The sequence below is a fragment of the Alternaria conjuncta genome (genome assembly GCF_024043145.1).
Source record: "Alternaria conjuncta strain BMP 0040 chromosome Unknown scaffold_4, whole genome shotgun sequence".
Taxonomy (NCBI): domain Eukaryota; kingdom Fungi; phylum Ascomycota; class Dothideomycetes; order Pleosporales; family Pleosporaceae; genus Alternaria; species Alternaria conjuncta.
Genome location: NW_026250093.1, coordinates 1 through 27,098, shown reverse-complemented (window position 1 = coordinate 27,098; position 27,098 = coordinate 1). Strand labels below are relative to the sequence as shown.

The following is a 27,098-nucleotide window of genomic DNA, read 5'->3' as shown; positions in this document are numbered from 1 at the left end:
CAGGATTATTCCAAAATCGCAGCCATCTCACGGAGGCTTCAATAATTCCTCGCAAGGTTAGCAGGGCGGCGTCGACCGAAGCCACACCATATAAGCAACTTCTCAAGCCTCAGCATCCGTATACTCAACCTCCCCATGTATAAAGCATCTTATCGCGCCCGCTATCGATGCTACCAGAACACCAAGCAACAGACACTGCAGCAGCCTTGAACTAGCCGCCCACTCGGTCGTTTCGTCATTGATCCTGTTCCTCGTCTCATCCTGCCTAAGCCCTGAGACCCTGGCTCCCTTGGGCTGCTGTTAGCCAGACCCGACATTCTGCACCGGCACGTTTATTTGACAGTGGTTGCACCCAGCTCGGTAAGTTGCGAGCTGCGAGTACACAAACTGGTGTTCTCCTCCAGCCAACCAACCAGCTGTGCTGACTTTTGCCGTTCCTGCAGTAGCTTGCGCTGCCCTCATCATGACAAGTTTACCCGGCTTCACCACAAACTTCCCCGCGGGATACCCGACCTTTCAGACTCGCGGTGGAACTTTTGCGCGCGGCAGCACCTCCTCAGGAGGCTCGCCATCTGTGCCAACCGCCTCTTCTGAGCCGCACTTCGACATCTTCGACTGGCACCCTGCATACCAAAGCTGCCAGCGCTATTTCCTCGACCATGCGCAGCACGACAACGGTGTGCAGGCAGTGTGCGCCCTCATCAACATCTGCCTGCCCTTCCAATGGACGCAGACTCCCCTCATGAACGCCTCAGGACCGCTGCCTCACTCGTCGGGCGCTGCTGCATACAACATGCCCTGGCCCCGCCAAGGCCCCGTCACCAACTCGCGAGGCCAGCCGGCGCCGGCATGGGTCTCCCTTGTGCCCTTCATTCGACGTCTTGTCATCACAGGAATGGACAGTCCAGGCATCATGCACGGCTTCTTTGGCGAGGACTGGAGGAAGGGAGTCGGCCCAATGCACGAGTGTGAGCGTCGCAACTACCTCTTCGCAGCCAAGAGCGTGGGTTGGGCAAAGGTCAAGTGCCAGTACGACATGTCACCGCACGAGTCAGTGCCTTTCCTGAAGCCATTGCAGGAGGTCCAGCTGGCCGAGATCGAGGGGGCCGAAAAGACGTGGAGTCAGTGGCTCGCAATGGAGGACTGGATGGTGGGCCCACGGGCACCGGATGCGGACGAACAGCTACAGGATGCCCGTCGCCGTCCATCTTGAAGCTTGGCGTGGAGTATGGCGTTGTCTAGTGCACGGTGGTCGTCAGCATCACGACCGTAATTTGCGTCGCACCAAGACGTGTGTGGATTTATTTGGGTTGGCGAGGGCTGGGGTTAGCGGTCAGTCTTCAGCGATCAGCACTTCGCGCCATCGCTGCGCAATGGTTGTACATGTCCCACGACATGGGCGAGAACGCTTCTATCATCCGGTAGTAATGTAACTATTTCGATACCATCGATAATACGCATCAGAGTTGACGGCTTGTGCTCCCCGCACCATCATCTCTTCACCTTTGATTTTAGACAAGAAATTCCGGCCATAGAATATAATTTGGAGAGCTTGGCGTGGAATTCCTTTTGCTGACCGGACGCGTTGGAAGGTTCGCGGGTTCTGTGCGCTGTCCGCATCCATGGATCGTGCCTGCCAAGGAACATCGGCCAACCTCAGCTAAGCACGACCACCTTTGTTCCTCGCCGGACCACATCCCATATTCTTTTTCTTGCCAACCACCAGCCCAACATCCAGGGTGCATTCTTAAACTACATGGGCTATGGAGTCCATGGTCAAGGAATGGACGACTTTCTTGGACAGGTGCCTCGAGCGCCGCGTCCAGCCTGACCTGTTCGCTGCAGCCGTCGCGCAGCTGCACGCGAAGTCTCCACTGCCTGGCCGGAAGCTTGCTGCCCTTGTACTTCGACCACGCGTTGCAGGATCCAGCAATGTCGACCCGCGCTCCATTGTCTTCCTCGAGCAGCTACTAGCGCTGAAGAAGGTCGATGCTTCTGATGTTCTAACGCTGACGTTCTTGTACTCCAAGGACCGGCTTCCGGTCAAGACAGGCGACGAGAAACCGACCAAGGAGCCGCAATGGGACAATCCACCAGAACTCGAGGAAATTGTCTTCCACCGCCTGCACAAGGCTTTTGCTGCTGAAGAACGGCCTATCAACAATACCGAAGGCTTGCGCACGCTTATTGTTGTAACAAGATGGATGCAGGCGATGGTCACTTCACATACCAGCGATACCATGATCCAGGCAATGGCTGGTATCCAACAACCACAACAACACTCTATCAATGTCCGGGAAGGGCTTGCTATGCTTGTGATTGGCATAATAGAAAATCCAAGAATTCTGCGGATACTGAATAATCCCAAGGGGAAAGGTAAGCGCACCTCTAATTGTTCTGATGTTTGTACGATGTTTTCGAACGGGTTTGCTCAAGACTTGAGATGTACATTACTCACATGCATTAGATATACGCAAACATTTTATCCAGTCATTCTCTTCGTTTATCCCATTTCTCTCCAACAACTCGGGCGGATCGCATCAGTCGTTGCAACTAGCTGAAAGACTTGAGCTCTCGCAAAAACGACACGACTTTTATGAGAAGCTTCCCAACATGAACGGAGAGGGAAACAGGAGCGCCGGTCTCGAAGTCGCTGCACTCCAGCTCGAAGCCGTGATGGAGCTTCCACAGGTGAACACACGAGCCGGTCTCTACGTATTTTTGAACGCCTTGGTACGTCTTTCAGCTAACGATGTGGCACATTGCTAACATTCCAAGCTTGTCGCGCGGCCTCTTACTGATGATTTCATCATTATCAATTATCTCCATTCGCGATACAAGGTAGGCCTGAACCATTTGATCGCGAAGAAATGCTCATCTCCGTCAGTTGGAAGCACAAAACATGGCCACGGACTTGATCACCGCCGCTTTCGATGTCCTTGCCAACGCCATGTATCGCAGTGAACCAACGCAGACAATGTTTCCCCTGAAATCATTCCTGATTAACAAAGTACCCTTACTCCTCGTGCAAATCTCCGGGTCGATATTTCCGATGACACCGGAAATGTGCATCACACAAGCACTCAGCCACGTGGATCCCCATGCCTTTCCGTCTTTCTCGCAGGGGTTCGACGATATCATGGGAAGTAACAACTCTCTCTCTGATGTCAAGCAAGACTTCCTTAATGCCTGCGCGCTCCATGGGCTCATTCCGGCTGGTGCTGTAGAGCGGTTGCTTGGCGAAGCTCCTATGCAAGGTCCTCCATCGAAGAGATACGAGAGGAAGGAGTTGCTAAGCCAGTGCAAGTCGAACTTCGACAAAGTCAGCACATACATTGACGAGCTTGAGAGTCTGGATGGAAATGCCGGGGCCATCGTCGCTGCTGTTACAGATGTAAGACATGATACAAGATTTGCGAGAGGTACCTGCTCATGTGATGACAGTTCATAGCACATCTCTGCGAAACGCAAACAACCATGTACTTGAAGCAACTGTCCTCGTTGATATTCAGGAAACCGCAGGCAATGGATGTCATGCTTCAATTCACTTCGCCGGCAAGCATCCTGCGGCCACTATGCCAATTCCTCGATGAGTGGCACTATGACAGCGATCAAGGTTAGCTTCATTAAATGTTGCAAAGATTTGTGACTGACGAATGTAGGTGAATACCAACCGGTCTACGACGAGTTTGGCGCAATACTCGTCCTCGTTATGGCCTTCGTATATCGCTATGATCTTACATATCACGACATTGGCATCCGACATGATACATTTATCGCGAAGCTTATGAAACGCGGCCACCATAGCATGCTCCCCGACGAGTTGAGCGAAGAACAGGGCAAGCATCTCGGCAACTGGCTCAAAGGGCTCTATGATGCCGACAAGGAAGGGCTGAGCAATGAGGTATTTGCATCCTGTCGGCCACAGGATTTCTATCTTATAGTTCCGACACTTTTCAGGCAGACTGTTGTTGCATGCTCGACAGGCGTACTGTCATTTGAGTCGGTCAAAGGTGGCTTGGAGTGTAAGCTCACCCCAATGTTCTCGTCCAATGAAACACCACTGACTTGTTTTCAGATCTCGGAGAGACTTTCCTATTACCATCTTTGATTGAAGGTCTCACGTGGATGGCCTCCTACGCGCTTCTTCAAACACACAAGGACCTCGACTCAATGATACGCATTTTCAATGAAATCATACTGACGACTCCTTCTTCTGGCGATGCACAAGCTATGCATTCGACCATAATAGCGATGGTAGCTAGTCGCCTCGAGAAATGCTTCCGTACGCTACAGCGGCGCGAGCCAAATCGCACGACACTTGAGCCTTTCATCCAGGCAATCAAAGTGCATGCACACTACGAACGTTCCATATACGCTAGCTTGAAGGAAGTGTACCAGTGGACAAATGCACCCAACAGCACCCTGAACACGTCTCTACGGCATACCATACAACAATTATCGCAATGGGCTTCGACTTCTTCGTTACAGCCGAACCCACCTGGCTATACACATCGCCAAATCTACGCATCGCTCAAGATGCTTGGTGCCACCAGGACGCTACGCGCAATCATAGATGAGGTAAAAGCGCAGACAGATGCTGGCAACGGAGCCGCTGCGCTCGACATTGGCGTGTCTATCATCTGCGCCCCGACCGTTGAAGACAGTCCGATTACGATAGACTGGATGGGAAGCTCGATACCAGCGCCGCCTCAGCAACGGACCCGAATGAATCTCCGCGAGATGCTCAAGCAGGAATTCGAGAGCGCAGCCAATTTGGTCGCGACAGATCCTCTGACTGCAGAGACGATAGTGCGTCTGCACCGCCGAGTAGAAGCGCACTTTGCCTCCCTCAGCGAAGCCGGACTCCAAGCACCACCCATCAACATACCGAGCGTCAACATCGGGGACATGCAATCGCAAACTATATCCGACGATCTGAACCGAGCTATCGACGACGCAGCAGCCGCAACGGTGGTAGACGACATTTCCAACATGGATAACAAAGCGCTGCAACGCAGTATGGACGAACTGACTGGTGCCGAAGGCTTGGACCTGTCAAACATCGGCATGGGCAATGGCGATGCAGGCGCAGGCGATATGAGCACAGACCTGGGCAGCTTGCCCGGTATGGATCTGGGTGACATGGGTAGTATGGGCATGGATATGGATATGGACATGAACATGGATATGGGTGGTGGCGGAGGAGATGACGACTGGGGTTTGGATTTCGATAACATGTAGAGTGTGTTTGAGGAGGCTTCTTCTTCATGGAATACATACCTAGGCACGTAGATTATTCTTCCAAAGGCAATGCTTGGGATAAGCGCTTAGGATGGATTGGATCGGAATGGTTGGTTATGATGAATTATTACTATCGTATCTCAAGGCGTCTTGCAATCAAGTACAATACAAGCGGAGCAAACATCAGCCCGCTATATGCCATGTAAATGTATGACTGTACCGAGGTAACCCTACTAACCCCAAACCGGCAAGAAGTACGGTAGAACCGGGGGGCGGGGGTGGTCCTACCTGCATAAACTCCGGAAGCCATTGCCCCACCATGTTTCCCGACGGTGACGACGGTCCGACAGTCAGCTTGTAAACAACACACGAATGAACTCTCGATACTCTATCCTAAGCCTTTCCTACTAGAAGCTTATCTCTTTCCTCTACTCCAAATCTACAACAGGAAGCACATTGATCGCATTCTATATCTCCACCAGGCCTACCCAACGCACACAGAGCAGGCAGCAAAGCAGCAAACATGCCGTACGACCTCAAAGGCAGAAATGTACTTATCACCGGTGGATCAGCGTACGTACATTATATCTTCCTGATTGCCTTCCTCCATACATCTCACTCTATACCCACTATGTCGTCTTCCAAATCTCATCGCTGACTAACGCCCCCCATTCAGCGGCCTCGGCGAACTCCTCAGCACGACGTTTGCGAGTGAAGGCGCCAATGTGGCGATTAACTACTTCAACCGTATCGAGCCCGCGCAGAAGGTGCAGAAAGCATGTCAAGAGCATGGGGTCAAGGCTGTTGTTATCAAAGCGGTGAGTTATAGTTGGTTTGGTGATTGTCAGTTGGGGAGAAGAGAGACTAATACGTGCGACAGGATATGACATCCACGGATGAGGCGAGGAGAGCAATTAGGGAGACGATTGAACAATTGGGAGGGCTAGATGTCATCATCGCGAACGCTGGCTGGACGCGCTTCTCCGAGTGGAAAGATCTCGACTCCATGAGCGACGAAGAGTGGGATAAGTGCTGGAATGCAAATGTCAAAGTACCCAAGGCATTATTGTCTGAGGCAAGGAGCACGTTTGACGCGAATCCCGAGGGTGGATTGATGATTACTACGGGCAGTATTGCGGTATGTTCTCAATTCCTTCCATATTGACACAACTACGGACTATAGATCTATTGACGACATGCTAATCGCATGGAATAGGCTATCAGCCAAGGCGGCTCCAGCATGCCCTACGCCGTCACCAAAGCAGCCCAACTCCAACTCGTCAAATGCCTTGCCGCCACCGTCGGACCCAAGATTCGCGTCAACACTGTCCTTCCTGGCTTACTGTTGACGGAATGGGTAAGGTCTCAGAAGCTTTTCTATCGTCTCATACTGACAATAGTCCAGGGCCTCAAGTACTCTCAAGAAATGCAGGACCATATCAAGAACAAGGCAGCGCTTCAGCATGAGACTTTCCTGGACGATTGCGTTGCAGCGTTTGTCATGTTGGCGAAGAATACTAGCATGACTGGTATGCGCATTCAGGTTGACGCTGGACTCAACATCCAGGGCGCGTAAGAGGATGCTGTGGAAGAGTCATGACTGTCAAAGGTATCCATCAGTCTAGCATTGAATTTGATAATCGTATACCCTCGTAAAGACATCAGTCAATGCCTCGGTGAGGATTGGTCGCGGAAAAGCAAGACCTCGGCCGTGGGTGTTGGGTGACCCCACGGCGCTAGTTCAAGCTGCAGGGCACCTCACGTCAATTCCCCGCGCCCGAACCTCCGCATCTCCGCAGAGCTGCTGGAAATCAACACCATGACTCCCCAAACTTCATAGCCAGAAACACGCCATGTCTGCTTCTTTCAGTACCGTTTCCAGAGCAGCCCCGCGTCTTCCGCGACGGTGTATGCGATGCGGCGAGCGGAGCGCCAACTGTCAGCCTTCACGGCGGCGCTGGATGAGCAGCGTGCGAGACGCGCCCGCTACGAGACCCAAGACTGCCATCTTCTTCCCTGGTATTTCTTCGAGATTTCAAATACTTCATGATTCTAGTATGCTAAGCAATACCAGGCCAGGGCGTACAACGCGTGGGCATGTGCACACCATGGCTGCAAGCCTTCCCCCAGACCGCGAAACCCATCCTCGAGGAGATTGACGAAACCCTTCAACTCCCCCTTACCAAGACAATCGAGTCTGGCACGAATGCCGAGCTAACACGAACCGAGAACGCGCAACCGGCCATTATGGCGACCTCAATCCTGATACTGCGGATACTGGAGAAGGAGTTTGACTTCAAGACCAGCGAGCGCGTCGACATCACACTGGGCCACTCGCTCGGCGAATTTGCAGCCCTCGTAGCAGGCGGCTACCTCACCTTCCACGACGCTCTGAAAATGGTGCGGCGACGAGCCGAAGTAATGAGCAAATGCAGCCAAGAAGCCGTCGCAGAAGAAGGCGGCGAGTTCGGCATGGTGGCCCTCGTCTGCGAATCCGAAGAGCACATGCAATCCCTCATCAACGGTATCCACGAGTTCCTCGCCCTAGGCTCCAAAGCCGATTCCCACGACCACCTCCCCGCCGTCCAGCAAGTCGCCATCGCGAACCTCAACTCGAAGAACCAAATCGTCCTCAGCGGCAGCATCACACGCATCAGCACGCTCTTGACCAACCTGCGCCAATTCGGCGGCCACGACCCCCGCCATGTACGACTTAAATCTGACGCCCCCTTCCACAGCCTCCTCATGAAACCCGCGGCCGAAACAATGAAACGCATCCTGCACAAGCCCACCGAAGACGGCCGCGATATCATAACATGGCCCGGCATCATGCCCTGTATATCGAATGTGTCCGGCAAGCCCTTCCAAGATAAAGAGCAGTTGAAAGACTTGCTAGCACGCAGTTGCGTGGAGACGGTGCAGTGGTGGAAGAGCGTCAAGTATCTCCATGAACAAGAGAAGATTATGCGATATGTGGGTATTGGACCCGGGAAGGTGGGCAGGAATCTTGTGGGGAAGGAGGTTGGCATGAAAGGGGCTGTTAAGGGCGGTGGGGTTTGGGGGATCACGAGTCCGAAGGAGATGGAGGAGGTGGTTAGGGCGTTGGATGATACCGAGGATGTGGATGGGATTGAGGTGGAGTGATTGAAGTGAGAGATGCTGTGAAGATGATTATACGGCGACTGGAGGGATGAAGAAGAGAATTCTTGAGGTTAAAAGCGTACAGATATACCCCAGTGTAGCAAATTTAGTGTTAATGGAAAGTGTTCGTCAAGGTGCATTTTTCGTTCGGCTCTGATTTGCCAAGGCATGTCTTGCTCAGTATGCCCTTCGTCGCTCCTTCCTCCACTGATCACTCACATTCTTCAAGGGTTCTTCCACCCACAACATCGCAATCTCTTAGCACACGCACGAACACGCACGATGTTGACATTGCAGGAACATCCGAGCCCACATTTTAGAAAGCCAGGCAGCGGGGTTAGCCGTGATAACGAAAACAGGCACGTATACCTTTGCATACTTTATGCAGTCACAAAGCCATCGCAATCAGACCGTATACCAAAGTACGATCTCGATGACGAGCCCGAAGCAGCCCTGGCCCCAGTTTGAGTCAGGCGCACTCTATTCGCATTGATCACTTCCGCAAAACAAGTCAACCTACGTCGACTGACTTGTCGGCAACAGATAATTATACGGTCGTTACAGCTAGCCGGATCCGCACAATATCAACAACAGACACGATACCCAAAATGTTTTAGCACATGATGACGAAAGCGGTGGTCAAGATGTGTCGTAGCTAATCGGGCCGCTCAGCATTGCCGATTTACGCGTTGTGTCAGATCCGGAGATCCCTGGTCGCGTCCATCAACACCTTCTCTGCACCCTCAGAGTTTAGTGCGACGCTAAGGGGTGTGCTTAGGGCGATATCAGCTCCGGTATCAGCCCGATTACCTTTCATCTTGGAACATGAATATCCTCCTCACACTGCCCGGTGTATCGGTCGATTCATTGGCACTTCCAGCACTACCTTCGCCGCATCCTCCGGCAATTCCTAGCCAACATGCTACCCGATAACATCTACAACAGCTATCTCGAATACAAAAAAGACACCAACACGTACATCAACTGGCTCTGCAGCACTGCAACACGTATAGGCTTTCCGCCGCCCTACAAGTCATCGTTAGATTCAACGGCATCAAAATCACAGGCCAGGAAAAAGAAAAAGCTTGAAGAGCGAGAAGTCAGTATTAGCGGACTGATTGCATGTGCGGAGGCAATCGCCGAGAAACCGCCCAAGCAATTCGTCGTTCCTGTATACGCTGCTCAGTGCGCGGCACGGGCCATCAGACAACGGAAGAAGTCATCGCAATGGCATGAGAGTCAGGTTGATGGGTTGGATGGAATTGAGAAGGTAGTGAAAGAAGAAGATAACGCCGGTCATACTTTCTTCACGGAGACGCTGGAGCATACGCTCAATATCTTACGGCCGTTTATATGCAACGCGCAACACGTCAACAAGACTGATGACAAGGCTCAACGACATGATTCCATGGATGATATTACCAATCGCTTCAGTAAGCTTGAGATTGAGGAGTTGGCTGATCAGGAAGTCGAGAGTGCTGCGATTGCGGTCGCCGAGAAACCGCCAACAACGTCACGGATCACATACTTTGTCGATAACAGCGAAGAAGAGCGCCAAGTCGCTATGGAATCCCTTCTACATGACCACTTACGCATTAAACAGGCCATCCGCAAGGCATGGCAAGAATATTTGTTAGACAGAAAGCTTGACCTCATCACGACCGCGGCAACAACTCAAGCCGGGTTGCAGATGCTCCGGAGTCTCGTTCACGAGTTCACGATGCAGTTCCCCGGACTTAACTCGATGGAGACATTCTGCTTGAACTATCTTCGCAAACGCAAAGACATCCGATCAGGTTCCGACGAAGCTATTCCGGTAGATACGAGCGACGCGGATATCCAGATTCCAAAACACGTGGCCGAATTCAGCTGCCTAGACACTTATACCACTATCCGGCATGCGTTGAGTCGTTTCTTCCAGGCTGAAAACTACGCCGGTCGATACCGAGCAATGGAGCTTGTGCTTCGAATCGGCTATTTTGACAACTACAAAACGGACATGCCTGCCCTGCAACCACTGGTCAACGCCCTGGAAGACATCTTAGGCATGGACGTCGAGGGAATGGGCAGCTTCCAACATCCTCCCATTATGGACAACTTCACTCAACTCTGGCGAGAGTATCTCCAGACTTTATACTCTGCTCCCAAACCGGAGGGACAAAAAAAGAGGGAACTTCCTGATCTGAGCGTGGAACTGGTCCTCTGTACGGATCTATACCTGAAGGTACAAGAGGTCGTCATACTTGCCGAGCCAAACATCATAAGAGACGACTACAAGAATAACTGGGCATACAAGAATTACTATCAGAATGACAGCGACTCTGGTCATTACCTGGAATTGTTAAAACAATACCCATTCACATCAAATCCAATCCGCAAAACGCTCACCTCTTTCTTCCGAAGCGATGCAGACACAGCAAAGGTTGTAGACTGGCATACCACGGAAATGTTTTGGGGTCGACGCGCCATGATGAAAGAAAAGATAACAAGTACCAGGATAAGTGGAAGAGAAGAATGCGTCGTTGGAGTCTTTCGTTGGGATTGGCCACGATATAACCCGTTTTTAGCTGGCCTGATAGCCTTTGTCGTCGCCCAAGCTGTTGATGAGCTCAATACGGTATTCCAGAACCACAGCGGCAGCCCGGTCGCGACGGCACATCTCTATAACTACCTACGGCAGGCTCACAGCGTGACAGCCCCATCCCCTTGCACTCCTGTGTTGACAAAGGAGTGGCCAGATATGGAAAGCTATCTCAAAATCATGGGCGACAAGAGTGTGTTCGGTGGCGATCGACCGTGGACTCTGCGACATTGCTTGCAACGTATATTTCTGGCACACGGTCGCTCCCTTTCCAGCCTCGCTCGCAATGCACACAGCGCCAACGACTGGGGAATCAAGACCAAAACCAGACTGCAAAGCCATAACACGCCCATCATAGATGCTCTTTGTGAAGGGGGAACGCAGCGACGAAACTTTCTCAACATCACGAACAAAACCATACAAGAGGTCATTCAGCGTGAGGCAGCTCGCCGTGCAACTACCTCTACAGGACAAAATCTATTTCCCATCAAAACTCTAACCGGATATCTCACAGCTTTTCACCGCACTCTACAGTACGAAATACCGCGAATGCATTTCATGCACTCTATACTTGCCATAGTGGCTCACTGGCTTCACATTCAGCTAAAGGGCCCCTTGAGAGCTATCTCGGAAGAAAATGAAAATGGCTATATACCGCCCACGTGGGACAACGATGACACTATACCTTTACACATTATCTGGCACGAGAGTCGCTATCGAGAGAGAACCAGCAGCTTGAACTACGAAACGAGAAAGGTGGACTCACAGTTTACGTATAAGACGGCGGATGTGATAAGAGAATGGTTGGATAGCAATTCAAGGGCATCACCATCTAGTTCGCTTGGGACGAGAAAGTTTGAGCACATGATAAAGTATGTATATCCTACCATCAATCATTGCATGTACGCAAAAGACTAAGCTAGTTGCTAATCATCACAATTAGGGAATTCCACTGCATAAACCCCCTCGACAAAGAGCAGGAAGAGTTTCACGCTCAACACTGGACCGAGTGGGTACTCGCCGACGAAGAAGCGGTGCAGAAGTCTGCAGATGAGGTTCTACATCGAGAAGGCACGACAAAACTGTGTCTACCACCTTCGTTCCGTGAACTCAACGCCAGTCCCTCAGCCGCTGAAAGCTCGCCCAGCCTACCAAACGAAGGAACCAACACACAAACCCAGCAGAAGGAGATTCCTACCGCCGATGCCAACAAAGCTGCATTCGAAGGAATACTCCGGCTTTTGCGCCAGGCTAGAGCGGACAACGATCAGATGAAGACGGCGGGGTTGGTACAGGAAGCTTTTGCTAGGCTGGGGGCGCTTGGAGGGGATCATGTGTTGCCCCCGGAGGATCATCAGGAGATTGTCAAGGCTGCTGAAGAATTCATGGGGAAGGGGGTGAGTAAAGATGGGCATGGTCGTGTTTACTATATTCGTGTTGGACAGGCTGCTCAACAGCCTTAGAAGGCAAGACGCTAGTATAGATGTACAATAACGACGAGGGAAACGTGCGCACAGTCAAATGAAGAGTACTTCATAAGTCGGGACGTAGTGCCAATCGCTGGTCGTTGTACAAAGGGAATCAGAAATCCTAGATTTGTAGCACACAGTACGCATGGAAAACGCATACCATGACAAAACGCTGGGAAGTGGTCGCAGCGAGTTGGTAGACAAATCGAACGTCAGACTCTTTGCATCACCATGATGCCAACTCCCCATGCACATCTATATTAAAGGCCAAGACGGTATCAAGCGAAATTGATGATTTGATCGAATCCGGGGCATGTCCAAGTCTATATACCCGTGGACCCAACACCAGCAAGGGTATGTATTCTCTTGCTCCAACACCTCCTATCTACCTATTCAAACTCAACAACTCCTCAACATACCTCCTCGCATCAATCCCAATCCCCTCCGCCAACCCCTTGGGTCCCCACCCAGCGGCACTCCCACCCAACCTCTCGTTCCTCGACGTACTCCCGCCCCCCATACCAAGACCACTCCACATGCCACTCGCAAAGCTACTCGAACTCTTCGCACTATGCGCTGTCGTATCCCTCGCCCTCCTCACCAGAAACGCTTCACGCAGCTCGTTGGTATTGAACTGGCCGGAGCCATGCCCCGAACCGGCGTTTTCATTCGAAGCATTGTTCTGCGCGGTATCTTCGTTGCTGACTTGTGAAGGTGGGAGACGCATCCAGACGACCCACCACCCGCGGGATGTTTTGCATGTGCGTTCTATTTCAGAGAGATTGCGGCGTGTACCCGCTACCGTAGCGAGGATCTGAGAGTGTACGTTCAGGGCTTCGATTCTGCTCCAGCCGAGGGAACTCGTGCTGTTGCTGCCTAGGCCTTCGGCGAGGAGAGTGCCCGGATCGGGGATATTGGGTAGGCTGGAATGCACGGTGTAGGTGCGGGGATCGTAGACGAGGTCGTAGATGGTTTGTGTGTTGGGGCCGGAGGAGGGACCTGAGCCGCCGGATGAAGCTTCGGTTGTGTAGTGGTTTGAGACGGCGTGGAGGCGGGCGGCGACGAGGCTGGGGGAGGTGCTCTTGTCGAGGGAGCGGTGGAGGGGCGAGAAGAAGTTGTGGATGTCGCGGTAGAAGGATGCGACGCCGAGGGAGTGGGTGCGGTGTTCGAAGAGGAAGGTGTAGACGAAGGGACGGTGCTGTGGTGGGTGTTAGTAGGGTAGAGGAGTCTGGAGTTGATGTGTAGACTTACCACGTAGACAACAGGTCGTAACCGTGATAGCTTGTTCTCTGTTGTTGGCTCCATCCTCATGTCTCTCTCGTACTGCGGAGTCGAGTCCGAGTCGCCATCTTCTGTTTTCAGTGAAGCTTCTCGCCTGTCGACCTCCACATGGATGGTCCGCAGCGGTATACGAATGTTCCAGTCACCCTCCCCGTTCTCGTCGTCGATATCTAGGTCCTGCAGATCGCCTTTGAGTCCTACAAGGAAATACCCGTCGTTCTCTAGACGCATTTGCTGCTTCATCTTCTCCTCTGCTGGATCCACATCAGGTGTAGGATCTATGTAACGCATCGCTGCTGGTGAAGGGGTGCGTTCGCGTGCCGGTGGTGGCGGTGCTGGCATTGGAGCAGCAGATTCCGAGGTTTCGGCACTCTTCTTTCCACCCCATGATGTCCCATAGCCAAGTGTCATGTACTTCATCCAGGTCTCGGTGTCACCCAGAGACGCTAGCATTGGCTTGGACTCAGGTGCAGTAGAGTCGGGTTGGGATTTGTTGTTTTGGACGGCGGCGGAGGCCTTGTCAAGAGAGTTCTCGGCTGCTTTGACAATAGGCGGAGGGATACCCGGTGGTAGGGAGCCGTTGCTCGACGGAGGGAAGCGCGGCCTTTCTTCTTGTATTGGAGGCGATGGCTCTTCTGGTTCGGGTTCGGGCTTCAGATTTCTCCTTCGTCGTTTCCTACGATCTGATGTTGGGTTATCTCGTACGCCGTAAGCATACTCGCCGTGGGCGTAGATAGACTCTACCCAGTGAGACAAGTCTCGTAATGACTTCCTGCTCACAGCTCCCAGACCCGAAAAGACAACGCCATCTGCGGCATGGACGTTCTTTCCAACTCCTATCCAGGGTTCCAGCTCTGACACTTCGAGTGTCTTCGGGTCTGTGGATGTCTTGGCTTGTTGAAGTGGTGATGCTTCGCCAAAGCGGGACACCATGACGTCGACGAGACCAGAGGTCCTTCGTGCGAAGTCTTCTAGTACGTCTCGCTCACTGCTTCCCCACTCCTCCTCGCCAACGCCCATGCCCAGCTCGCCACCCGCTGCCAGCTTCATGCCACCGTATATGTCTACCGCAGGGCTTCCATGCAGCAGCACGTCCCAGCTGCTCGCAAATCGCGACCAGTACTTGTCGAGTATGCTGCAGAACTTGGCACGGCCGTGCTTGGAGAACATGGTCTCGAGTGTTGAGCCATGATGCAGCAGGAAGACGGACTGGGCGCGTACGAGTTGCTGAATCAAGAGCGCAGGTGGGCTAACTTCGCGTGATGAGTATTCGATTATGGGCTCAGTGGTATCGGTGCTCGAGTCGGTTCGTGTGAGGCCGCCGGTAGGGGGGAGTTGGGTGAGATCAATAGACTATGGTGGTGTTAGTCGTAGTGTCTCTGAGCACGTGGGCATACATACTGCCAATATCCACCACCCATTCTCCAGTTCGCGTAGAACAATGCGCGACTTTTGTGTTTCCACAGAGTCGACCGCTTCGCCATTCGAGAAACTCCTACTCTTGGTTAGCTGGAGACGTGGAAAGAGCTCGCCTGCATGCGTCCTACTTCGCAAAGCCTACCATGCCCTGAGCTAGCCCGACCTGGCGAAGCTTCTCATTCTCCTGCTCGCGCAACTCTTCCTCCCTCTGTGTATCGCCATCTTTCAGCCTGGAGCGCGTCTTGGCGGCCTTGGAGTAGTAGAAGACAATCTGCTGGTGGAAAGTCTCATCTGATGTTCCGAGCGAGGGATTGTATATGGCTAGAAAGGAGAGCTGCGCCGGGACGACCTTGGGAACCGCCGTGGAAGACATGTGTGCATTCTGCGAAGGGCCTGGTCGCGCGGCGCTTCTGGTGGATTTGGGTGATGGATGACTACGTCACGCGTGCGGAGGAGACGCGGAGGAGGAGACAGCCAGCGAACGTGCCAACGCGCAACCCCAACAACGAGCGGTCGTCGTGGCCTATTTGTATTCCATAGTCAGGCACTGCAGTCCATCGCGATGCGGCGGCCGGGCGGCAGGGATCCGTCCGATTGTCGTGGTCGAAATGCCCCACGGGATCACGATCGCAACGTCCAGACCTGCGGCGCGGCTTTTGTCGCCGAGCTTCCTCACCTCTGAGCCATGATCTGGAGGCTGCGCAGCCCCGTCCGCTCCTTGATCGCCACTCCTCCCTGCCGATGCACCTCTACCTCTGCTCCCGCTCGGACGTCGGAGCCATTGCGGATTCTCTTCTGTGGCTCTGACGCCTTCAGCATCGCGTCACTGCGCGCCGTAGCAGACGCGAAGCGCCATGTCCCGGGCCTCATTGAGAGCATTGATGTCATCCATCGCCCACCGAAGCCCACCGGACGGGGACTGAAGACGCTGAGAGAGGGTAGGAACGTCTGTTAGCTACAACACAACATCAATTGACACGTTACAGTACCCATCAAACACGTAGCTACCGAAGAGCTCAACCTGCCTACCCATGTGATCGATACCTTCACCGGCTGGACTCCACCCACCCCCATACATGTCGTCATCGCCGTGTCCTTCGGCCTCCTCGTCCCACCGCGAATTCTCAACTATGCGCGATACGGCGGTCTCAACGTGCATCCCTCGCTGCTTCCCGATCTGCGTGGCCCAGCACCCGTCTCACATGCCATACTGAAGCGGCGGCAGTACACCGGTGTCTCTGTGCAAACACTGCATCCAAGGCATTTCGACCGGGGTACTATCCTTGCACAAACCCCCATGCCTGGCTACGAGATTGCCCTTCCTTCCGAACCTCGTCCTGAGACGGCTCAGATATTGGAGCAACGGCTTGCCGCGGCTGGAGCAGAAATGCTCGTAGATGTCTTGAAGGAACGGAGATTCGTACCTCCGCATGAGGATGTTGGATGGTATGCCCACTCCGACGGTCCCATCGACCACGCACCGAAGGTCACCAAGCAAGATCGCTTTGTCGACTTTCGAAAACATACCCTGGCAGACGTCATTGCCAAACGCAACGCACTTGGCGACTTGTGGTGTCTACTACCCACCGGGAATCGTCTGATAATTCACGACATCATACCTCATAATGCGGACCAGTCCCAACTTGTTGATATGGAACCTGGCCTCTTTGTAGATTCGCAGACCAAAAACGTGCTCATGTTCAAAGGAGCATGCGGCGAAGCCGGACACGTCCTACAAAGTACATTGCAGGGGCACAAGAAAGGACAGGGAAACGCGAAGTTACTGTCACTGTTCGGCCCATCGGTGAATACAAGTGTAGAAAACGATTCTGTTTGGGGCAATCTATACAGAGTCATCTGAGAGCTCGCTCTTCGACTTGTTTCAGGCAGACGTTGTCTGTCATCGTTCCTCGACATATGCTGTTGCACAAGAATACGTCGAGCAGAGGGAAGATGTCTTCGACCCACAATTGATGGGATGCGATGGCTGAGTTTGTATTGTCTAAGGAAGCTGCATTTCTCTCTACTAAGAGGCTATCGTAGCTTTCATGCAGTCATCTTGAGCCATGCGGCCCGATGCTACACCACAATGCTGATTTGTCAGGACGTTCAGTTTAACGACTTCGGCTGTACTCCTCCCAATCTTCTTTGTCAGCCTGGAAGTCTTCAATCCCCTTTTTCACTCTCGCGCTTTTCGATACTGTCTCTACCTGGTTCAGTACTGACGTGAAGCCCACCGAGTGCGAAGTGTCATAGAACAGCTGTCGCATTCTTCCTGTGCTACTTTCGACTGCCTCATTCAGTGCCCCCAATAACGTCAAGAAATGTCTGTCTTTATCCGCCTGACTCGCTTTCGTGTCGTTGACGAAGCTAGAGAACTCATGCGTCCACCGAGTTATCTCGTTCCTCAGCTCCTGCGTCTCCTGCTTACCGTCCACCGTCGATCGAAAGATATATGGTATACAGGCCTGCAGCTCCTGACTAGTGGGCGCCACACTCGCCAAGAAAGACGGCTTCGAAACCTTCTTCGGCTGTGCGTGCCGCTCTTTGAAGGCTTTGAACTCTTTTGCTCCGAAAGCACGGCGTTCGCTGTTGAGCTGGACGGTGGCGATTGGTAGATTACCATGGCCTGTCGGATGTTCCCGACGGAATGCGCTCTCAGCCGTAGTTCGGCCTTTCCAAAGCGTTACCCCTCCAACTCCCTGTGTCGAGGCTTCTCCGGAGGGACCACGAGCATACGTTATTGCCCTGGATGTTCTATATGGGAAAGCAGACATCGCATGCATGCTCACTGAAGGCAACCTCCTTTCGTGTATTTCCGTTGGGCCAGATGATTCGCCAACTATCGATCCGATCAGTGAACTCGCAGTAACATTGGGCTCGTTGTAAGCCAATCCTGTACTTGGTATCGCTTCCATCTGGACTTCTCCTGGCTTTGGGCTCGGTTTGATAAGTACGGCATGTATCTCTTGCACCATCGCTCGGAACCCAGGATCTACAGCTGGGTTGCGCAACACTTCATTCAGCAAAGAATGTGTTTTTTCGTGGTTCTTCTTGCTACTCTCGCTAGCAGAAGTAACAGTCTCCCTGCATGCATCAGTCTACATTTACTCCAGACTTGAGCTACGAAGCTTACCAGACCACCGAGGTCAAGATGAGGTTTATCGCATCGGTATGCGACTTTAGCTTCTCTCGGTATTGTTGCAGCCACTGCTTCTCGCGGTCCCATCGTACCCTCTGCCAGTTAACGCGAATACTCTTCTTGACATCTTCCAACGTGCGCAGGCTAGTCTTCTCTTTACCTGCCTCATTTTCGACCAGACGATACTTCTTCGTCATTGTGTCTAGCTCCTGTAACGTTGAAGCGCAAGAGCTGATCATCATACCAAGCTTCTCCATGAGCTCGTCGCCATCTGGGAGCCCTGATCTTGTGAGCACGTCATGGGACACCTCTTTGAGGTGATCCAGAGCGCATCTCAGACTGAAGAGCACCTCCTCGAGCTCTCTCAAGTCGCGCGACGCTGCTTGCCTTCCAGAGCTGACGGTACAGTATAGGTCATACGCTAATTGGCTAACGAGGACTAGATACAATCAGTACGTTTGCGATAAATCACGGCTACTTGCACATACTTATATCTCCTACGGAGAAGCCAAAAGACATCTTTGCTGGTCCTCGTCACTCTGTGAGGATGACAGAGATGTGAGCCCAGCTGAATGCGATGAAAGCGGGCGCACGCGTGCGGCTGAGATCACCCCACCTGAAAAGGCATAAATGTTTTTTTCGAGCTGACTTGCATCCTACTTCATTCATCGCATCGTTTTCCCTTCTCATAAATACCAAGTCACAAACTACTCTATTTAAATCGCGAACTTAGCGCTATCCATGAGTTTCGCAGCGCCTCCAGTCGTCCCTATCGACTCTCGTAGGATCTTGATCGAAGGCCTGCAGAAGATCCAGGATGCCAAGCAGATCAACTCAAAAGGAACTTCAGATGGACAGAACAACTCATCGAAGTTCTCCACGGTCATGCATGAAGACGAGCCGTTGTCTGAGCTGTGGACTCGGATCGCAGGTTACATATCCATACTCTCAGCACGTCAGTACTGTACTAACACTGTATAGACTGTGGCTTCCACAAACCCGTCGTGATGACGATTGGCGAAGCATGCTACCGCGAAGACGAAGATATGCGAGTCGTGAGCGACCACGAAGAGGTGGCGGTAGTCGCAGACGACCAGATCTCCAGCAAAAATACAATCAGAATCACCGAGTCACTCATCTCACACGCGAACGCGCACTATGGCGAACGGATTGACTTCAATATCACCCCGCTACATTCCTCAAAGCGCGCAATTGAAGCCAATTGCGGTTTTCACATGTCCCTCGAACGTACCCCTAGGATGCCAGACGATAACAAGCTCCACCAGCTGCCGAGTTCACTGGGAAGTTACGACCTGTTTAGCGTAGAGTCATATGCAGACCGTCTACCAGCCAACATCGGAGACAGTGGCGGCGTCTTCTTTCCTATGTGGCAGAGAGAGGCTATGTGGCTCAACTTTGAGCCAACGATACGCAAGTGTGCTGTTCGTATCTTTATGGGTCATGTCAACGTGATTTCCGGTCTCACAATGGAAGAAACCGCAAACTATGAAAACGACGAGCTCGAGCAGGACTACATCGTCATACCAGGTCAAAGATGGTTAGACGGTATTTGTGTAGCGCCTGGTGTAGTACGCCAGTTCGTTCCTATGCCCCGTACGTATTTGACTTGCTCTTGTTGTGACTGTGCTGACTGTATAAAGTCGGGTCTGGGTACACTGTCGAAGGCCAGAAGACATCAAAAGAGCAGCATGGGGGACTCCAACTCGAAATCACCCCCGAATGCCTCCCGAAGCAACGCTTGTGGTCGTACAAACATGAAAAGTTTATCCTTACAACCGGCCGAGATACTCCTCTTGGCCTCGTGGAGACGATGACGCCTCAACAGCTTCAACGCAAAGTCGGTGATATCTTGAGATCGTACCCGGCCGATCGTGCCTGCGAGGAAGTTGTCAAGGTGAAGCATCTTGCAAAATCAGGAGAGATCATCGAGTGTATAGTAAGTTGTTTCAAGTCCTACTTAAGTCTTTCTCGCTAATCTGTGGTTTCAAGGCGATCAACAAAAAGCGCAATCCGCAGGAAAAGCATGGAGACAGGCTGACCCTTTCACTCTCACAACAAAAGCTGCGAGAAGTTACGAAGATACGTACTGTCGAGGTAGAATTGCCGAGTCTGACACCACCAGTCATGCCATCTTTCAATGAAGATGGTGGTGCACTATCAACTGGACCAATGCAGGGAACGGTCCCGGAACCCTCATTTCCAATGTTTGATGATAGTTGGAGTTCTTTTTCCCTGGCATCAAGAAGGCGGGGTTGTGCAGACCAAGGAAGCGGTAACCCACTCATGGGCGTGGATAATGACGATGATGCGTTCGGGGGTGGGGATCGTGTCTCCGGTGGGAATGGTGTAGACGCTCCAGATCCCCAAGTCATCGAAACGAAAAATATCAAAGCCATGGGTCTAGCCGCGGGCGGCAAGCTGAGTATGTCTGATTCATCCGTACTTCCTTTCCTATTAACACGCAAATCAGTTCAAGACATATACAAAGACCCCTACCCACCCACAACATGGAACCATGCCGCAGCACGCATCCTCCACATACACATCCTCGACCCGGTAAGCTGCGAAAAGGTTACGCATATCGTCCCCGCTCCGCCATCCACCGACGTCAAGTCTTACACAGAGGCCGGTGGCCAATACTTCGTCGTCGAGGAGAAAGTGGATGAGCGGCTCGACGGAGGTGACTTCGACAACGTGAAGAGTGTTAGTCAGATGGACCAACACATCGGCATCAGCACCGAACCTGAGTTCGATCCGACGAAACCAAAGATGTGCACAACGTGCGAACTACGACTTTGCGACTGCATGTACGTCGCTGCCCTTCCTCCCATTCCTTACTCTGTGCTAACACACCGCTAGCATCCGTCCCTGCGACCACCAATTCTGCAACATCTGCATTAAGCGCATCGAGCAGAATAGCGACGAGACTAGCGACGCAGCGCACAGGAACTGGAAGTGCCCGACTTGCGATAGTGCTGTTTCGCACGTTGCAGGTTTCTCCGCACCGATGAATCTACCAGGCGAAGAACCGTTGCGCGTCAAAGTCCCAGTCAATGTACTCAAGATCGAAGATGGGAGGGTAAGGTTTACGAGTATGCAGAGGAGTAGGGTTTAGCCTACTCTGCATAGCTATCGAGGTGGTGAATGAGCTGTCGGTCGCATACCACTTGGTAGCAATGCGCTTTGTTCCCTCTGCGAACAAAAAAACTTAGTGACCTTGTTGGCTTTTCTACAAAAGATTGTGATGCATTGAACAGCCACACCGACATGGTGGGTGCAAAAGGATGCCTGCAGGGCAAAAATATAATCCTCCTCCGGGAAGGCTCGAACTTCCAACCTCCTGATAACTAGCTACTGTTGTAACAGTCAGACGCGCTAGCCAATTGCGCCACAGAGGATTTGTTGATGAAGTGCTGGCGAGATTATTACAATATAAAGCACGACAATGTAGACGATGGTGGGCTAAGACTGCCTGCCTGAGTGGCTTCTGGCCAGCTTGATCACGCAGATTGCGCGTGGAGCGCAGGTGGGGTAGCTAAATATCACTTCCGAGACCTCCGCCGCCGCATCACCCAACATATCATGGAAGTACCAACAACGAATCATAAATCTGCGATGTCGAGAGCGATAAGAAGGGCGCACATTGTTCAACGTCTGATAATACGCGATAGGTTTAGACAACTACAAGAACCGGTTTCGCGATGCGTCTATGTTCTAAGTTCCTGTTTATACTCATGCAAAGCAGTCTAGAGATCTATTCCTCATGCGCGTGAAGCTTTACAGCAAATCCAAAGGGAACGCTGAAGTATCATCTCAGCGGTCGCATCTGTATATCGGCATCCTCCTCATCTCTTCGTTCGGCATCAAAGACCGGCGACATCAAGCCCCTTTCTTCTTCGCTATCTCCTCTACCCACTGGCTCAGCTACCTTCTTTGGCTGCTCCTTGTTCATTGCGACATATATAGCCGAACCAAGGATGAGCGACGATCCAACAATGGACAAGGCACTCGGCGTTGTACCCCAAATTAGCTTGTCGAATCCAAGTGCGAAGAACATCTGCATGTAGAGCATGTTCGTTGCGCGAGAAGACTTCTCGTATTGGAGACCCGCGGCTAGGAGGAATTGCTATATCACGTTAATAGATGCGCGATGCGATGCTGTAGACCAGACTTACCATGACGAATCCACAGATGCCTAGAAAGAGCAGATAGGACCAATCTTTAAGACCTTTTGGAAGTAGAAAGCCGACGCCTGGCATGACAGCCATTGCCACTACGCTAACAATCGTGCACCATGTTGCGAAGTACGTGACAGATATAAGTGGATGCGCGCGCTTGCCGATCCATCGGATCGTAGTGTATGCTCCTGTTGACCCTATCACGCCCAACATCGCGACCCCTACTGCTGCTGCTCGTTGTGTGGGTGTCACATCATCGTAGTCCGCAGCGAGACGATCCGGCGAAGTCGCAGTGACGTTTGTCGGAATGGCGTCTAAGCCACCGGAGGCAGGAACCGGGTCGCTGGAATGCGATAGCGCAGAGAATAACGAGACGGGTCTTGCGATCAAGACGACGCCGAATAGCGAGATGTATGCAGCTATCTGCTCCATCCTGGTGAATGGTTCGTTGATGAAGTATGAGCACGCCCAGCAAGCTAGCGATGGCGAGAGGAATGTGATGACGGTGGCATCGGCCAGGGGCAGATACATCAGAGAATCTATAAGAGTCAGCACCGTGTCGAGTAGGTAGGATCCATATGATGTACTGTGGAGTTCATCACAGCGATGCAGTAGCAATAACCTTCAGACGTGATCCAATATCAGACGAGCTGAGACAAGTTACTGCATACGCATGGTCCTAACAAGGAGGGTAAGTGACTTACAGTACATGCCGAAGACTCCAAAGAAGCCGAACAAACCTCGAGCGACTAGCAACGAGCGTACTTCCTTCATGCCGAATGGAAAGTGTTCTATCTTGCGATACCACATGTAGAATAGAGCACATGCCGTGGTGATACTCATCCTTGCGAACAAGATCTGAAATGGATGGTAGCCATTACCTATAACCTTAGGTCAGCACAAGCGCGTGTTGTTACAAAAGCATCTGCCTACCGCTGTTTCCTTCCATTTCCAATATCCTCGTGGTAACATTCATAAGATTTCCAAAGAACTGAGCGAGCAAGACGTACGCTAAACCTTTGTTCGTCGTCCAAAAAGAGTCGATCTTCTCTTTCAAAGTCCGCGGAGGGGCGGATGAGCGTGAAGCATATTCCTCATGGTATACAGGAGCATAGTCTGGATTCCGACCAAGTCGTACAACATTCGCATCGTCTATTGATATGAGTGACGGATTCGGAGAAGGTACACGAATTGCCCCGCGATGAACGCTTAGCGCCTCATCGGTTTTATCGCCGGGTTTAAGTGAGGATTCAGCCTCGATTTCGTGCTCGCTGAGACGCTGCGCGGTTTTATCATCGTCTCGGGTGATACTGGGAAATAGCGGCTGGACCATAGTGCTTCATGGGAGGTTCATGGAGGTTTGTGAGTCGGTGACGATGATATGAAGATACGATGGAAAGCGCTCGAAAGCCCAGCCATAGGCGCCACTCGTCAATGAGGAAGGCGCATCTATCTCGACGAGTCACAGGCACGCGACACTGCCCCGGATCCACACATTCGCCCCTCATTCGCGTCGCTTCTCCCCAGACCCCGCTGGTTCATGGAAAAGAACCCATCTTGGACGCGACCACGTCTTACACCTTGCTTGAAAGACTTCCGTGAATTGTGTTGGGACGTCGGGTGCGGATTTCTCATGATGACGTGTGGGCATAATCGTTCACGGAAGTACCTCGGTTCTATCGTCAACGATCGTTCGATAGGTACCTAGTCCGGAAAAATGACCGGAATCACAAAATCGGTCTTGACATAGGATGGGGTTATCCGGGCCTTTTTCCAGCCCACATCTATGCGCGACCCAGACTCTGCCTCAGACAACCACGAACATCGGTTACAGGCAAGTTTGGTGGCAGCCACCCTCGGGAACGCGGAGAACGAGCTCAATGTTGACCTGATCGCCATCTAGTCACATTGATCCACTTGATGAAGGAACCATCAGCCCACTGTTGTCATGCATGGGTCGTCGAGACAAAGTTAGAGGCGTTCATATCGGCGCGTCGCGCCCACCGAAGGTTTACCACACCGATGAACGGCAGCAGACGTCAAATGTCGTACAGGACTAGCCATGCTTGCGCGCGTGGGTGTGTGGCTCAAACAAACTTCGAATACGAAGTTCAACGGGCGAACGGCTCGCAGCCACAAGATGGCGGCCTGAGGACGTTGCCGCAGGTCTGTTGATAGGCTACCATGAGGGACGTTGGAGTGTTGCAGTGTGTTTCTCGGATCAAGGCGTCCCACACTATCTTCGATTGAGGTGTGACAACATATCACAACACCAAACCGGTGAATCCAGGCAGGGCTCCATCTTCGAAAGAATTTGTCAATATTCAATACTTCACAGCACACCACTACCGGCATCAGTCGCGCTAGTTCGCGGCCCACGAAAGCGAATTGCGGCATCTCCCAGCCCGCGAAACGGCGTCCACTGCTCTAGTGCACAACATCACCGTCTGCCATCCATGGACATCGCTTGACCATCACCAACGCTACCACTCGTCACACATTGGAATTGATGCAAGCGAAGCGCTCACCCCGGCCTGTCAGTCACACGTCCGCACACGGGGATCGCGCCAGGCTACCAAAACTGGGATACCCATTGTGTTACAGATAGATGAGAACCACAGCACCACGGCTGTCAGCGATAATCTCTGAACTTACTTTACGACCTTCGGGAAAGAAGTGTGCACCATCCTTGCGTCATGTGTGGACCCATAACAGCACCAGTAAGCTGGAACGAAAAAGGAAAATGAGTGGTGGAGCGTTTCATAACGACCACCATGACTCGCAGCTATGTATAGATACTATAGGGCGGATAAGGCTAGAACACACAGCAGCACGCGCTACACTTAACGTGTTCTTATTTACGCGCTTGTCTTGTAATAATCTAATTATAATAACTTTAATAGTACTTTAGGTAGTTAAGTATATAATAACTATAATTTACTAATAACTAAGTCTAAGCTAGTACGTTTTTATATATATCTATAGTATAGTAATAAGTCTTTAAAATAACTCTAAAATAAAATAGCTTATACTATAGAACTATAGTTAAGGTTTAGGTATATAAAGTACTATTATTATTTTTTATTATAGTATACTATTTTTATCTAAACTCTTTATTAATATATCTACTTAGCTTAAAATTTTAGTCTTAGTTCTTAACTAAAAGTAAGTATGCTTATTACTACTACTAAAATAGTACTTTAGTAGCTAGTTACTAAAAGTAATAAAAATAATTATAAAGACTAGAGCGCTTATTAGAAAATATAATAATACTAAAGTATAAGATAATAGCTAGATAATTAAGCTAGTTAAGTTATATTACTAGAAAGTTAGCCTAAGTAATATAAGTAATAATAACGCTTAGAGCGCTACTAATAGTATATAGTAATTAACTATAATAAGGTTAACTTTATTTAGCTAAAAATTAACGCCTTAAACTAGCTACTTATAAAGTATATTAATAGTACTCTTAGCTAATATAAAATAAGGTAGCTTAGGCGTATATATATAAAAAAGATTAGTATTAGTAATACTATTATTACTAAATATAGTAAGTACTTTAATTTACTTAAATAAGCATAGTTTAGAGTAGTAAGTATAAGTTAGTAGAAATAATAGAATGCTAAGGTAGAATTATAAGAGGAAACCTACTTAGAGACTAGTGTCTTAGTAATAAAATTACGTTAAAACATTAGAAACATTAGAGTACACTCGACGTGATATTGGTGTGATGAATGTCTTTCTCATTGTAGCGCTCATTCCCAGCGACCAATCGCTAACGGTTCCCAGGAAAGGGAACGTAATTTTCCAACACAGTGGATCTGCCTAGGTACCTCCAGGGGTCGGAAAGACTCTCTTCGCAAGACTGTGTCCGCGGCAGACAGCCTCAAACCCCCGACCTGCAAAGGGCATTCCTTTTACAAACCCTAAATGCGCATCCGAGACGAACTGCTCGCATTCGCATCTTCTTTAATTAGTGATGCACCATTAGCCGTAGTGCGCTTGTTGGTTTAACGATATTCCTTTCCTCCCTTACAACCTTGGAATGGGCATCGCGCGAGATTTCTCTTGCACCAAGTCGACAATCCCCAGGCGAAAACCACAGTTCACGGTGCATTACCGACGTTTCAGGCTTGCCACGAGGAGACGCAGCGTACGCACAGATCGACTGCAAATCTCCCGCTCCAAGGCGCCCCGCGGGAGCGCGCGTTAACGAAAGCCCGTCGGCTAAAAGGGATTGGATTCTCCAACCCAACGTGACCTAAGCGCGCTGTATCACCAACAACCTTTTGCAGGATAGCCTTGACAACATGAAGGCATTGCGAATATTGCCTATTTCAAAATGGTAAAAACGAAAATTCGCTGTTGTCATATACGCAAGGGACCTTGATATCCTGCTTCGGACAGCTGTACCGACCGCTTTGCCTGCCCACTCAACGTTACGATTAAGTTTGAGGCCGCCGTTAAGACAAGCTAGGGCATATAAGATCGAGACTATGATGGCGCGCCTCGAGCGGAACAGACGATATCCGGTCACTGGTGTCCCTTTACCGTCTCTGGGGGGGGGGGGGGGGGGGGGGGGGGGGGGGGGGGGGGGGGGGGGGGGGGGGGGGGGGGGGGGG

At 51.4% G+C, this 27,098-nt stretch overlaps 9 protein-coding genes and 1 non-coding gene across 10 annotated transcripts; 6 read left to right on the top strand and 4 right to left on the bottom strand.

Annotated features, from left to right (window-relative positions):
• Positions 1-463: 463 nt before the first annotated feature.
• J4E85_002819 (uncharacterized protein) lies at positions 464-1,213 on the top strand (the record flags this gene model as incomplete). The annotated part of the gene is made up of 1 exon (XM_051467092.1): positions 464-1,213. One exon carries the CDS (start codon positions 464-466, stop codon positions 1,211-1,213), a length of 750 nt encoding a protein of 249 aa, XP_051328251.1.
• Positions 1,214-1,763: 550 nt separating this feature from the next.
• On the top strand, positions 1,764-5,244 carry NUT1 (mediator complex subunit; the record flags this gene model as incomplete). The annotated part of the gene is made up of 7 exons (XM_051467091.1): positions 1,764-2,376; positions 2,468-2,733; positions 2,779-2,841; positions 2,888-3,394; positions 3,445-3,616; positions 3,663-4,025; positions 4,079-5,244. The coding sequence occupies 7 exons, from the start codon at positions 1,764-1,766 to the stop codon at positions 5,242-5,244; spliced, it is 3,150 nt and encodes a 1,049-aa protein (XP_051328250.1).
• Positions 5,245-5,767: 523 nt separating this feature from the next.
• On the top strand, positions 5,768-8,388 carry J4E85_002817 (uncharacterized protein; the record flags this gene model as incomplete). The annotated part of the gene is made up of 6 exons (XM_051467090.1): positions 5,768-5,817; positions 5,921-6,062; positions 6,125-6,382; positions 6,461-6,601; positions 6,650-6,773; positions 7,319-8,388. The coding sequence occupies 6 exons, from the start codon at positions 5,768-5,770 to the stop codon at positions 8,386-8,388; spliced, it is 1,785 nt and encodes a 594-aa protein (XP_051328249.1).
• Positions 8,389-9,304: 916 nt separating this feature from the next.
• J4E85_002816 (uncharacterized protein) lies at positions 9,305-12,429 on the top strand (the record flags this gene model as incomplete). The annotated part of the gene is made up of 2 exons (XM_051467089.1): positions 9,305-11,181; positions 11,910-12,429. The coding sequence occupies 2 exons, from the start codon at positions 9,305-9,307 to the stop codon at positions 12,427-12,429; spliced, it is 2,397 nt and encodes a 798-aa protein (XP_051328248.1).
• A 391-nt stretch (positions 12,430-12,820) lies between these two features.
• On the bottom strand, positions 12,821-15,508 carry J4E85_002815 (uncharacterized protein; the record flags this gene model as incomplete). Its single annotated transcript, XM_051467088.1, has 4 exons — positions 12,821-13,633; positions 13,687-15,069; positions 15,118-15,211; positions 15,264-15,508. The coding sequence occupies 4 exons, from the start codon at positions 15,506-15,508 to the stop codon at positions 12,821-12,823; spliced, it is 2,535 nt and encodes an 844-aa protein (XP_051328247.1).
• Positions 15,509-15,820: 312 nt separating this feature from the next.
• On the top strand, positions 15,821-16,996 carry J4E85_002814 (uncharacterized protein; the record flags this gene model as incomplete). The annotated part of the gene is made up of 2 exons (XM_051467087.1): positions 15,821-16,073; positions 16,122-16,996. 2 exons carry the CDS (start codon positions 15,821-15,823, stop codon positions 16,994-16,996), a joined length of 1,128 nt encoding a protein of 375 aa, XP_051328246.1.
• A 1,271-nt stretch (positions 16,997-18,267) lies between these two features.
• Positions 18,268-18,796, bottom strand: J4E85_002813 (uncharacterized protein; the record flags this gene model as incomplete). The annotated part of the gene is made up of 2 exons (XM_051467086.1): positions 18,268-18,716; positions 18,766-18,796. The coding sequence occupies 2 exons, from the start codon at positions 18,794-18,796 to the stop codon at positions 18,268-18,270; spliced, it is 480 nt and encodes a 159-aa protein (XP_051328245.1).
• Positions 18,797-19,018: 222 nt separating this feature from the next.
• On the top strand, positions 19,019-21,413 carry J4E85_002812 (uncharacterized protein; the record flags this gene model as incomplete). The annotated part of the gene is made up of 6 exons (XM_051467085.1): positions 19,019-19,208; positions 19,259-19,891; positions 20,559-20,720; positions 20,769-21,105; positions 21,158-21,377; positions 21,399-21,413. The coding sequence occupies 6 exons, from the start codon at positions 19,019-19,021 to the stop codon at positions 21,411-21,413; spliced, it is 1,557 nt and encodes a 518-aa protein (XP_051328244.1).
• A 194-nt stretch (positions 21,414-21,607) lies between these two features.
• Positions 21,608-21,696, bottom strand: J4E85_002811. Its single transcript has one exon. It is a non-coding gene; the product is annotated as a tRNA-Asn (tRNA).
• A 410-nt stretch (positions 21,697-22,106) lies between these two features.
• Positions 22,107-23,250, bottom strand: J4E85_002810 (uncharacterized protein; the record flags this gene model as incomplete). Its single annotated transcript, XM_051467084.1, has 3 exons — positions 22,107-22,424; positions 22,474-23,015; positions 23,181-23,250. 3 exons carry the CDS (start codon positions 23,248-23,250, stop codon positions 22,107-22,109), a joined length of 930 nt encoding a protein of 309 aa, XP_051328243.1.
• Between the last annotated feature and the right edge of the window lie 3,848 nt (positions 23,251-27,098).